We start from the raw sequence: 12,500 nt of genomic DNA, 5'->3' as shown, positions 1-12,500 counted from the left end.
TCTAAAACAAGGAAACAGCTGAACGAGGAAGCAAATGACTTTTTGTCCAAATTGAAGCAACGTGTTGATCGTGATAAAGATAAAAGACGCGGGAAAGGAAAGAGAAAGAAAAAAGTTGGAACGAAGGATTCGGCGGGTGAAAGATCCGTAACACATGGAACTTCAAGGAGGAGGTCTCCGCGTTCTAAACGAGATAACTGTACTGATACGTCACCGTTGGCTTGTGACGTACGATCTTCCGTTAGGAGTCATCAGCGTCGCTCTGCTTCCCCGGTAGGGGAGATTCCCAGGGGTTCAAGACAAGAAGACTGTACTGATACGTCTCCGATGGCTTGTGATGTACGAGCTTCCGTTAGGAGTCATCAACATCCCACTGCCTCCGCGGCAGGGGATATTCCCAAGGATTTAGAGAGCTGCAGTAACTTGCCCTTGCGTGAGTTTCCCAGAGATGTTGAGCCCCGACTTGTCTCGCCAGAGCGGATATCTCCCGGGTATTCTCAGCAGTCCAGAGCGTCGCCGACATTGTTACACGAGGACTGTGTTTCTGATTGTGTTGTTCTTGATCATTCGCCACCACTTTCGCCAGATCTTTTTCAACAACAACACGAGTCACCCCAAAATTCGGCGTACAAAGAGATAGGGGAGACTGTGTCATCAGAACTGCTTAAATGTCACAGTCCTGGGGACAAAAATATCAGTTTTGAAAACCTAGATGATGTTGATATCGCGGAATCCTGCGCCAACCAAACTGCCGTGAACGTATCTAGACCGTTAGAAGTTATGTCGCCTCCAGTCCCCTCGCCTGAGTACTCGTTCCTGGAGCCTATTTCATCCCCAGGCTCCCCTATGCCTTGCGCTTCCCCGCTACAAGACCAGATTGTTTGTTCGCCAGATTCTGTTTCGCCCGGTCTTCCTGTTGGTTGGAAATCCACTCAGTCAGAGAGTGGACTGGGTACATGTGCAGAATCTAACTCACCCGTCTCCCCCTCGGTTTGTTCATTCAGCTCGCAAATTGCAGACTCGAGAAGAAAAAGCAGAAAACAAGAAACCGCGTCAAGGAAATTGGATTTGCAAAAAGAGAAAGAAGGAGAAAGTACAGAACCAGGACCGTCAACAGATGTGATAGAAATTGATCTAAACCTTCCATTAATGGAAAGGATTCGCGCTGCTCGCAATGGTGGGAAGAAAATTTACAAGGTTAAAGATTTTATCGAAGATGGAAGTGATGAGGATTGTATGGAAGATAAACTTGTGCCAAATATGAAAAAGACTCCGGAAGCTTCTTCTCAAAAAGACAGTGAGTTAATATCTACAGTGGAGATGAAAGAGGTGCAGAATATTTCAGTGGATGCTGATTTGGATTTTCATGATGATGGCGGATATAATTTTGACGTTGAAGAGTTACAGAATCTTGAACGTTTGGAGAACGATAAGAAAGCTGACTTCAACGAACAAGAAGAGTGTCATCCCGAGAAAGGCAAGAGTTCACGGCAGGAGAAGGCTTCCAAAGCTGGCGGGAACAAAAGAAAGATTCCTCCCAGTCAACAGCAGAGAAAGAAGGACGATGATGAGGAAGAGAATAAGTCGCAGAAGACACAGAAGAAGCGTGGGAAAAAAGCAGAGAGTGAAACGAGCAAAGCAACGGCACAGACAGTTAGCGGGCGAGTGACACCCATGCCTAACTACAACGATATGGCCACTCCTGTGTTGAAGGTAAATATGCCTTGAAACGTATTTATTATGCGTATGATAGTTAGATTTAAGGACGCCAGGACTAGATTTGACTTCAAGGGTTTTTTTTTCGCGTATACTCAAAAAGATAGAAACCCCACACAGCGAGATTCTCGCTAAAACCCGTTGTAGAATGACGACGGTTATCACGTTTTCCCGCCAAAGTGAAGCTGGTTCACGCGCGAGCACTACGTAGTTCCGAGAAAATCTCGCACTTGTAGTCTTCCTCGTCTTATAATCTAAAGGTCGTTTTAATGCATGAAAATAGCAATAGCGGCTGCTGAATTAGCGGTACCGCAACAGTGGATCTCGCTAGAAAAGTACGTCGCCTTAACCTTAGAACTTCTTTTAAGAAGCAAAGCGATTAAAAACGATTGTTTATAAGTGTTTTGATACTTCCGCTGGCAACAACGACCAAAAAGAAGGTTTTTTTATCGAGGGCGGGGTCGGCGGTTATGACATAATCCCTATGATTGAGGTACTCACGTTGGTAACCTTGCGAAAGTACTATTGAAGATGATTCATTGAGTCGTTAAACCGTGCATCTCTATAAAATTAACTTAGGGTCGGAGTCAAGAGTTGTTGAATCTTGTGTGATGTCGAGTAAATTAAAGGCGCTCCAAAGAATATGAGCCATCTCATTATTTCTTGAGGAGCTCTGTACTACTCTCATGTGACAAGCATCTTTTTTTTAGATTGAGCTGCAAAAGTTTGGTGTTCGTCCTCTTCCGAAGAAAAAGATGGTTAAGAAATTGAAAGAAATTTATGATTATACGCACCAAGGTATAGTACAGCACTTCTGCTTGTTCTGTATTTCTTGTAGGTTCTTAGGAGTATTATTTTGCCCTTGATGTAGCGAAAAACAAGGAGAGAAATTTGGGCTGTGTTATATACACCGCCGCCTGGTTAGCTCAGTTCGGAGAACGCCGGTCTGTCGAGCGGGAAGTCGCGGGTTCAAACCCAGGGTCTTTAATAACTGAGAAGAAAGTGCTGCCTTTGTAATGAGATCTGCAAATGGTTAGACTTTCTAGTCTTCACGGATAAGGACGAAAACCGTAGGTCCCGTCTCACAGCACTTTCACTGATTTGATCTTGTGGGACATAAAAGAACCTACATCACTATTCAAAAAGAGTAGGGGTTGTAAACACCGGTGGTGTGGTCAACCTTTACGGGTTGTGGGATTGGGTAGGGATGGCACCTCGCATGGGACCTGAGTCCCGTTCGTGCACATTCCCTCTGGGCAGGCCTGTGTCCAGAAAAGCTGGCAACATAAAAAGGAAAAAAAATACACAACTGACCAATATCTAAGTTACAACTGTGGCGTCTTTTCTAGGTCACCATTTTTTTCGTCCTTGTTGTAGATGAGAGCACAACAGACGTGTCCTCTTTTCATTATACGTTAACATGTTAACAGTAAGCTCGGACTTCAGCATACAAAGGCGCCACTGGCAGCCGCTATCAGTCCATTTATGAGCTTACGGTTAACCACCCAGCCCACGATATGAATGATGTATGCATGGTAGACGATAGCCTGCGGTGCAGCCGGCCCACGTATCGCTTATAGTTTGCAAGGTTTAAAAGTGTCTGCGCGCAGGCTAGGTAGACCACACCACGGGAGAAATGTCCGCTACTCTTTTCGAATAGTAGTGTGGGTTATTTTACATCCCCTTCAATTTGATTAATGAAAGAAGGATAAAGGAGACAAGGCCACAGAACATCACCGCCCAATGTTTTAGTTCGTTCTTCCTCGTGCCTCGGCTGTTTGGCAGGATACATCTCTAGTCAAGCCGTATCAGAATCAGCTTCAGTCTAAATTTAGTGAAAATAGCTTGTTGTGCTTCAATTTTACCCTTGGTTGAAATTTTATTTGCATTACCATACTCCAAACCAAAGAGAAATAAAATTTAAAACAAGGATAAAATTGAACCACAACATAGTCACCGACGTCCTTCGCGTGACCAGTTATGGTGAATATGAAGGGTTTTTTTTTTCTTGAACAGTTGAAACCCTCCCACAACAAGGTAAAAAAGAACAAGCTGTCAGCGACAGTCAACCTGCGTCGTCTAATGTTGTGCCGACGGATGTTGATGGAGTAGAGGGAAGCGGAACAGCTAGCAGCGACAACAGGTACAGTGGAGTTAGAATGGCTTACTCTTAACCAGACTACTTTCAAGAATAATTTTCGCTTGAACGTTATATCAGTTGAGTTGTTGGCTACAATCAGCGCGGTTGATGTGAATAAAATATGTTGATAGTTTTATTGGTAAGATTTTTCCGTATGCGTGTCGTTGATTACACTGCCTTCATTGGGTGTCTCCCAAGCTTGTCCCGCAATGATCGTCCCAAACTCTGAAAAAGAATCGTTGCGTTTCAAGCCAGATTTGTTTTCTTGTTGATTTACTCCTGTAAAGGTGATGTTACACGGGACGATTGGCAGCGACGATTTTAAGCGTAACACAGTGTTTCAATGTTGGAACAATGTTGCAACGTTGTGTTGCGCTAGAAACAACACCTTAATTCCCCTTATAAGCCTCCCCTCTCCCAGTTATAGGCCCATCTACCTGTAAACAAAGAAAATAGCCGACTTAAGCCCCCTGGGATATAAGCTCCCTCCAACTGTATATTGCTTGTTTCGAAGCACTTTTTGTATTCCGGTTATAAGCTCCTCGGATATATAAGGGGAAGTTGTCGGTACCTTTTTTGTCTTAAGCTTTGATTGGGTTCAAGCCGGCGCTTTGTTTTACCCTTAGTCATTTTTATTGTGCCATCTTTTTATTTGTTTACCTGAATAGCGATGAAGAAGATACAGAATTCGGTGACTGTACAGTAATGATTGAAGACGAGGCTATCACGGCATCCCAGCAGGTTGGATAACGTTTTTACAATTATAATGGCTTTGTGTAGTAGAACGTACAAAGAACAGCATGATAAACATTTCCTTAGCTGCAAAGTACTTCTTGAAAGCTTATATTTCAGCGGCTACAAGTTGGATTTCCTCTACAGACTCTTGAAGTCAGGACCACCTTGTACAGTACAGGAAAGTAGTGCTCGGTAGCGTTTATTTAGGAGATAAGATTTGTGCCTTCCTGTGCTTTAGATCCACTTGGAATGGTTTTTCCTTGACTATTAAGCAATGTTAATGATGACTTGAAACGCATGCTAACTTAAGTAGCTCACATCTGACGTCAAGTGTATTTTCCAATCCCCAAAGACGTCGAGAGATGGCTGATAAGAGACCTTTAGACTCTAACACAAGAACGACTACGAAGACGAGATTTTCTAAATACTAAGTAAAGCTTGCGCTTGAACCAGCGTCATTTTGGCGGGAAAACTTGGTAGCCGTCGTCAGTCTGCAGTTGAACCTCGAAACAACGAACGGCCAAAAATTTGTTCGCTTTAACGAGGTTTCGTCATATTGAGGTTCCCCTGTACTACGGCCTTTAGGTTTCACTTATATCTCTTAGGTTTTAGCGAGAATGTTGAAGTGGCGGGAACAAGTTGTCAAATGTTGACAGTTTTATTATTTTACGATCGGGAGGGGGCTCAACTTCCTCCAATAAAGATAAAAGTGCTAACTTTTCAGGTGAAATAAAAAGTACAACGAAGCATTCCGGAGTCACTTTTTTTTGACAGCACGCGAAAAACATGATATCAAATGTCGTACTCGTAGTAGTTCTCGTCTTCGAACCTAAAGGACTCACTGTGACGTGTGGCTTAAACTTACCAGGTCAAGTATACTCATCTTGAAACGATTTTTTTGTCTTTTAATATTAGGCTAACGGAGGTAACTTGAAGGAGAAGCTTTTAAGTTACGTTACCAGTAACAAAGAACTGTACAAGAAGCTTCTTAAATTTCAGGTAAATTCAATCACATGCTTGGACAACGAACTGTAATTAGCTTTTCAAGAGGAAACTTCTTGCAGTGATGTCGTCTGTACTTGTCGAATGCTAAAACCCTGAGGGTGTTTTCGATTTTGCGAATTGTGGAATAAGGTGCATGGAGTAAACTCTTGAAATCTGACTCATTTTAGCGTTAATTGCTTTGCAGTAACTAAAAGTCTGATTCAAATAAGATATACCGATGATTGTACCGTTTAAGTGGCCCGAAAAAACATGGTACAAGAGACTTGCATCAAAACGTTTGCGTATTCTTATTCCAGAATACGATCAATCGAATACACCTTGCCTTATTCGCCTTCTGCCAAATTGTTTAACACAGTGATATGTAAATGGCATCGACCAATTGACTATCCGGCGATAAAAGCGCTGTATAATGTTGACGGTGGTTTGGAAATCTATCTGTTGGAGACGGCAGACAGGTTTGTCACTTTTACTTGAGCAGCAAGGTAACCTTTAAAACTTTCAACCATAAGTTTTTGCCTACAAAGGCAAAAGCAAAAGACGAGATAATAAGCTTCACATACAATGCTCGGAAAAGAAAAGGCAGCACAATGTAAAATCCTTTCTCTGGATGTGCACCGAGTAGAACCCTGATTTTGTCTGATATCTTGTGCTTTTCCTTAATTTGTGTATTTATTTTTGCTTCTTCTAGCCACAAGAATTGGTTTCACTGCACCAGCAGATAAAGTCCGACGGTATCAGCTGCTCTCTAGGTAAACTGGTGGACTTTCTTGATGAGCAGGTAAGGATGCTTTGTAGCGTAACTTTTCTTTTTCATTTGAAACTATGCAAATGCCAATTCAGGGCTCGAAATTGACACTCACCAAGTCGTAGAATAGACGAGTAAGGGAATATCCATCGACATTGCTAGAAAGAGCGCCTTAAAATAAGAAACCTTACAAGTTTAAACGTGATGCACGAAATTTTACAGACGTTTGTATAGTTGGGGTACGAACTTACCCCCTCCCTCTCCCCCCCCCCCCCCCACCCCCACCGTAAAAACATCTATTATATCTTCTAGCGAACATTTCCAGCTGGTTAAAAATGCTTTCAACGCAGAATTCAGGTCATAAGTTCGTGTGATATGGTTGTCCGGGTGAACGTAGTCGTGAATAGGACTGTTGTTGACAGTGACTGACGTTTCGATGACCCGTGCGATAGTCATCTACAGAGTCAAAGTGATTTGTTTCTCTTCATTTGCAAGTGAGCCTTTATCCAGCGTAAAAATTGTGAAATAAGGAAAACGTTGTTGAGGAATTTTTGACACATGAGAGTGGGTATCTTGTCAACCCCTGACAACAGGTTCGCTTTACTGGGTAAACACTTAGAACGAATTTCGGCAGGAGGCTATGACTATGGGTCATAGGCTCCTGGTTTCGGCCGCTAGTTTAGGTTTTAAAGGCCACTTTTGATTTTGTTTTAAGATGTGTAAAAAGTGCATCGTTTTCATAGCGCTGTCAACCTCGAAGACAAAAAGTAGCCAGTGAATTTATTATTTTTGCTAGGAGCTACAGTAGTAAAAAAAACTTACCAGCAAAGCTTGGCTAGTGGAATAAAAAAACTAAACTTGAGCCCTGTATTGTCCCTGTTGTCTTTTGAGTATACCTGGCTGTTTCGGCGAGATGTCATGAAAGAAAATTCCGCAAAAGGCCGCAAACATTCTTAACTTCACTACAAGACTAACGAATTTTTACTTCTTATTAAAAATAAAATCAAATTTAACCTTTGCATTCAATAACCTATGTGACGCGAAGTATCTCTGCTTCAGTGCCTCACGTTTACTACCGCTGGATCCAGAACGCGGGCGCCCAGGAAAGGAGGACGGAAGAAGAAAATCAATAATAAGTCATAGCTGTTGAACATCACTGTATTAAATTGTAAAATAAAAGTTATCCTAGCTAAATAACTTGGGTTTATGTTCTTGAGAATTGTAAATAGTTGGTACTGTGAAACGTTTCTGATTCCGAATGAGAGTGCATTTATTTGCAAAGATAAACACCGTTCGAAGAGCAGATTGTTTTCTCGTTGTTCTCAGTAGGCAACTTTATTGGCTAATAATATCATTAAGGCTGCTACCATAGGCAGAAATAGGCCTTTTTATATTTTAGAATTCCCTGTCTTATGTCAATCAATCTCCTTGTCAATAAACTACATTGGTTTGCAATCGTCGTAAGTTTATTGTAAAGCTGGCCGTACGTAAATTAAGGCCAAAAGCCCATTTCGCGTAATAATCATGAAAATAATGCTAGTTTCAGCAGTTATGCGGTAGTGGAACCATAGTCATTTGTTCTTTAAAATCTGATGCTACCATTTTCAGTGCTTTTGAGAAGGACTCGGCAAGGTCCACGATTTTCTCTTGTTGTGTTTCGTCCTCATTAGGATTCATCAGCATGGCATAGCCTCGGGCAAGAGGTCTCACTATCGATCATCGACCCCACCGTTTACTGCCGAGGCGAGTGCAAAATACCTCTCACCTGAGGCCATGCCATGTTGATGAGTCATAATGAAGACGAAACAGCTGTCCAGGGCTGCCATTACCGGGGTCATATGGTTTTGCGTATGCGTAAGGTACTAGTTATACTGCGGAGTTGGTACGTGTGGTTTAGTGCGGAAGTTAGTATTGACATTCCCTCACTTGGCCTAAACGGATATGTGCCGCTGCACAGCGTATGGCTTTCAGGGTCTTAAATCTTAAACGGATCACACAATTTCACTATCTAGTTTTTTAAACATGCAGGGTGTCTTTTTTAAGCGAAAGCCTTTTAACAAAAGAGTGTGAAGGTTGCTTGGTTGGTATGATGAGCGGTCTGTTTGTGGTACCAAAAAATTTCTTATCCATGATCTAATTCGCGATCGACGTTAGTTTGAAAAATTACTTAATTTCTTTAACGAGTCAGGATCATGAAATAAAGTATCTTGTCTTGAACAGGGTAGCAAAATGAACGATTTTTTGAGATTTTTGTGTTAGAGGTCTTAGAGTTTGACGGCCTCAGCGGCACACCGTAAACCAAAATTCAATTGAGTACTCTTCCCTCTCCCGGGTGGGATGCATGTCGCAGGTGGTAAACTGTTACAATATTTCATGTATTTTTTCTATTCTTGATGCAGTAAAGCTATAGTTTTTTCGGAAGTTGTCAGCATAAAATAATCTGCTTTTCTTTCAAAGACTTCAGACAACAGTCTCCCACACGAGCGGTTTTCAGCGCGGTCGAAAATCATTACTAAAAACTCTGTATGGATTCGAGGCGGTATTATTAAAGAAAAGAGAACTTGTAAACATGTGTAGGGAAGATTGTTCGTGCCCGGAAAAGCCCTGGGGACGAGGTTGGCCTTATGTCTTTTATGACGATAACTAGAACAATAAAATGTGCTTCCGGGAAATGAAAAAGTTTCCGTAAGTTTGCAATCATGAGGGCTTCTTCCAGTCAAAGGCCTTAAGTTTTTTGGGTGATTTAGCTGTTGTCCTTATCATATGGTTGTCCGTAAAAGCGAGATACCCGCAATGGCATGGCCAGGCGAAGGCTGATTATAACAGGGCAAGACTCGCCAGCCCACCAACTCAAGTTCTGGAATACTCTCAAAGAAAGTGTATACTACTCGTAGCTAAGAGATCGATTTCTTTCCTTCTTCTTTCCTTTATTTCACATAACTTAAAAGTCTTTAAACGCTGCTGATATATAAAGTTCGCTGTGCTAGCGAAAGAATCTCCATTCTATAATTAAAAAGCATTTTGCTGAACGGTCGACCCTTCAGGCCTCAGGGGACTTCAATAAAACTTTGGTCGCGGTTTCAGTAGCAGAAACTGACCAATCCGATGCATTTCCCAAGCGGCACGGGAAATATAGGCATGTTTTCATCAAGCATTTGTTGGGTGTAATATGAACGCCTGATCGTCTTTATAGTGAGAAAGTTGCTCTGTCTTTTCCAAAACTGTAGAAATGCTGAAAAGCAACTTTCAGCACTTTTTCGTTCGATTCCCTTGGCTAATAAAAAATGCTATATTTGAAAACTGTAACATTGAATAATGAGCCAAACAGGAAACTATTGTAGTCCGATCTCTGATCTTCTTAACATCTTATATCAGAGTAAGACTATTTTATCATGACTGTTTGCCTTTCTTGAAAGATTACGGAATATCCGTTCTGGTCTCTTCCGGAACAGAAAACGTTGAAAAAGTTTAAAAAGTCTGTTTTCTCATGTTTGCTGACCTTTTGTTCAATTTTCAATCTTTCTTGGCGTCAATGAACTTCATCAAAAGATTTTGATTAAATCGTTATTACAAAGTTCCTAGCAGTTTTAACACAGTCTTTGTTGAGCGCTGATTGTCCAGGGCCATAGTTCTTTGAAAAAGTGCGATGTTCTTTTCCCTTTTTTGAAAATATTTTTTATACATTTTAGCGGTTTAACAAAAGTTTAGTCTTTGAATGGCAGAATTTTAAGCGTTAATTGCACATGAATAAACATCAATAGTATATGTTTTTATTGTTGTACCGAACACAAAGGCCAGTAAAACTTGTGAAAAATAATTCAACATGAGCACAATCACATCTTGGTAAACTTTGGTAATGCTACTTTGCATGTGCAACACGAGTATTTCTCGAGTTGGAATGAATTTTAATCGAGAAACTGTACAAAAGGAAGACGCTGATTTCGAGTTGATTGAACTGTTGTTTAGACGGTTAACTTACACTGGGAGGACCAAACTCGTCTGAAACGATCGCTGTCATTTCTGGAGTGGATCGAATGTCACCCCCAGCTAAGATTTGCTTGTGCCTCTTCGAAGATACCAGGTTTGTCCTCAGTTCAACTTACATTTTTGGCCTATAAAGCCCTAGTTTACATTAATTGCTGGCAATAAACCCAAATTAATCTAGTCGCCGAAACAACGTTAGTGGCAGGCTGTAAGTTTAGGTGCCACGGAAATTTTAAAAAGTTTGAATTCTCGCTCTTTCGCAATTTTAACTTTAATCGTGACGAGCGGGTGCAAAACAGGCTATCGTAGTCTTCGCATATTCATTAGTTTTGTCAAACTGATATCACTGAGCAATCAAATGTTAGGAGCTTAAATGGTTCTTGTGCTAGCTAATTCTTTAACACTAGTTTTCCTCAACTTTCTTCGAACGCTTTTAACTACCGAGAAGTTTTGAAAGTTTGTATGTTTCTTTCCCAATCCTTTTAAAATTTATTCTGGGTCTAGCTTGTGGTAGTGATTCACACGGCTATAGGCCTTTTTCAAAAATACCATAATACTCTCGACCTATTGTCTACTCATTCACTAGCCAGTTTTATCATCGATTTATCAAGTCTAAATCAAGTCGGCAATTTTTTTTCTGAATGCGTCTAATTCAAGCGTTAGTCAAATTGTCCATTGATGAACTGAGTGCCGTTTTTCTCAATGTGTTGTGAGTAGCGTCCAAATTGCTTTAACGGTTCTTACAAAACTCGTTATTTTTGCTGCAGAAAGAAATTATTCTTGTAGACTTTTCATAAAGGATTTTCTGTCATAATTCTGTTCTCTGTGTGTTGTTCAATGTGTGGCCAGAAGTCACCTGTAAACATGCATGGTCCCTTTGTTAGGTTGGCTCGATGAGTGCTGAACTGGAAGGACGAAAACGTAATAAAGGTTTATGTGTAGTCAACAGGATAAACACGAGATGATATTGTTGATGTCTATGTAGTTAAAAATTTTCGCTTTGATTAAAGAACCGTTCTCTTCTGTAGACTACACTAATATAATAAACTTCAAACATTGGACAGTCTTTTATTACTCTGACTCAGAGTTTTACATTTGATTAACCGCGACCTTACTAATTAATGCACGATTTAAAGATAAATTATGCTTTTATGCCGCACAAACGGGTTGCCAACAAACCACCTGTTGGCAATTTTGGCGTAGAGTGCTTAGCTTGCACCGGGAGAGAATTACAATGCTTCCAGGGACGGTTAGGCTGACACAAGATAATAGTCGACAGAGGTGCAAGACAGGTGTAAATAAAACTGAAGGTAACGAGAGACCAGGTAAACAAGAAAATAAGGTTAATTCGGGGTGCAATTCTTAACACGTTAGTACCGTGGTATTTACAACAACAAATAACGCTTTCCATCTTTTTAACAGGTTCTGCCTGACCATAAAGAAAAGAAGAACAATTTGCCTGCCAAAAAAGTGTTCAAAATAACAATAAAACTACTGCCACGATCCTTAACAAGGATATGCAGCCAACGCATTTGTGTGTCTGTCATTTATTCAGTATATACCAAACCTATGGTAAGTTCATTTTTTGCTAAACACAGTCGGTTAGTCGGGTCTTCATGCAATTTTCCATTGTTTTGAACAGGTTATTATTTTACGTAAATTTTGAGAACAGGTCGTTGAGGTGGAACAGAAGATAATTATTAGAAATAATAACCTACTGTTCCAATTCAGTGACGATAATAATAACCTACTGGTCCTAAAACTATGGAAAAGTACGCGCTCGGTCATTAGTCTTAAAAAGGTCTCGAGGCTCAACGATTAAGTTATATATTTCTTTTAATGTTGAATCTTTCTATCCAATAATTTTGATGTGAGTTTTTTCGTCACTCAGCCAATTCTGGCTTGGTATATACACCTAGAAGATATGTTGTATTTAGCTATAAATTAAACAAATTCGGTCCTCACCCCCCAAAAATATAACAATCTGAAAGAAGTTTACGCTTTTGAATTCAGTAAAGCAAGTACAGTTTCGTAGACAAAACGGAACCTTACCAAGATCTAAATTCCTCAGCGCAAACCAACAACAAAAAACAACCAAGATTACTACAACGAAAAAGTACTCAAAAGAAGGCAAGAGAACAAATATTCAAAAAAAACAACAGAGCACAAGAGGTG

At 40.7% G+C, this 12,500-nt stretch overlaps 1 protein-coding gene across 1 annotated transcript in view; it reads left to right on the top strand.

Moving 5' to 3' along the window:
* Nucleotides 1-7,791, top strand: part of LOC140949156 (uncharacterized) — a 20,287-nt gene extending 12,496 nt beyond the window's left edge. The window contains exons 11-17 of the mRNA XM_073398388.1: nucleotides 1-1,713; nucleotides 2,427-2,514; nucleotides 3,733-3,859; nucleotides 4,525-4,597; nucleotides 5,507-5,590; nucleotides 6,285-6,374; nucleotides 7,401-7,791. The exon at nucleotides 1-1,713 is cut by the window's left edge and continues 153 nt beyond it. Of these exons, the coding sequence (XP_073254489.1) occupies nucleotides 1-1,713; nucleotides 2,427-2,514; nucleotides 3,733-3,859; nucleotides 4,525-4,597; nucleotides 5,507-5,590; nucleotides 6,285-6,374; nucleotides 7,401-7,484 (2,259 nt within the window). The 3' untranslated portion in view covers nucleotides 7,485-7,791. The remainder of the gene's footprint in view (nucleotides 1,714-2,426; nucleotides 2,515-3,732; nucleotides 3,860-4,524; nucleotides 4,598-5,506; nucleotides 5,591-6,284; nucleotides 6,375-7,400) is intronic.
* The last annotated feature ends 4,709 nt before the right edge of the window (nucleotides 7,792-12,500 follow it).

This window comes from Porites lutea, chromosome 9 (genome assembly GCF_958299795.1).
Source record: "Porites lutea chromosome 9, jaPorLute2.1, whole genome shotgun sequence".
NCBI classification, from domain to species: Eukaryota; Metazoa; Cnidaria; class Anthozoa; order Scleractinia; family Poritidae; genus Porites; species Porites lutea.
Note: the sequence above shows the minus strand (reverse complement) of the source record. Positions and strands in the feature narration are given on the sequence as shown.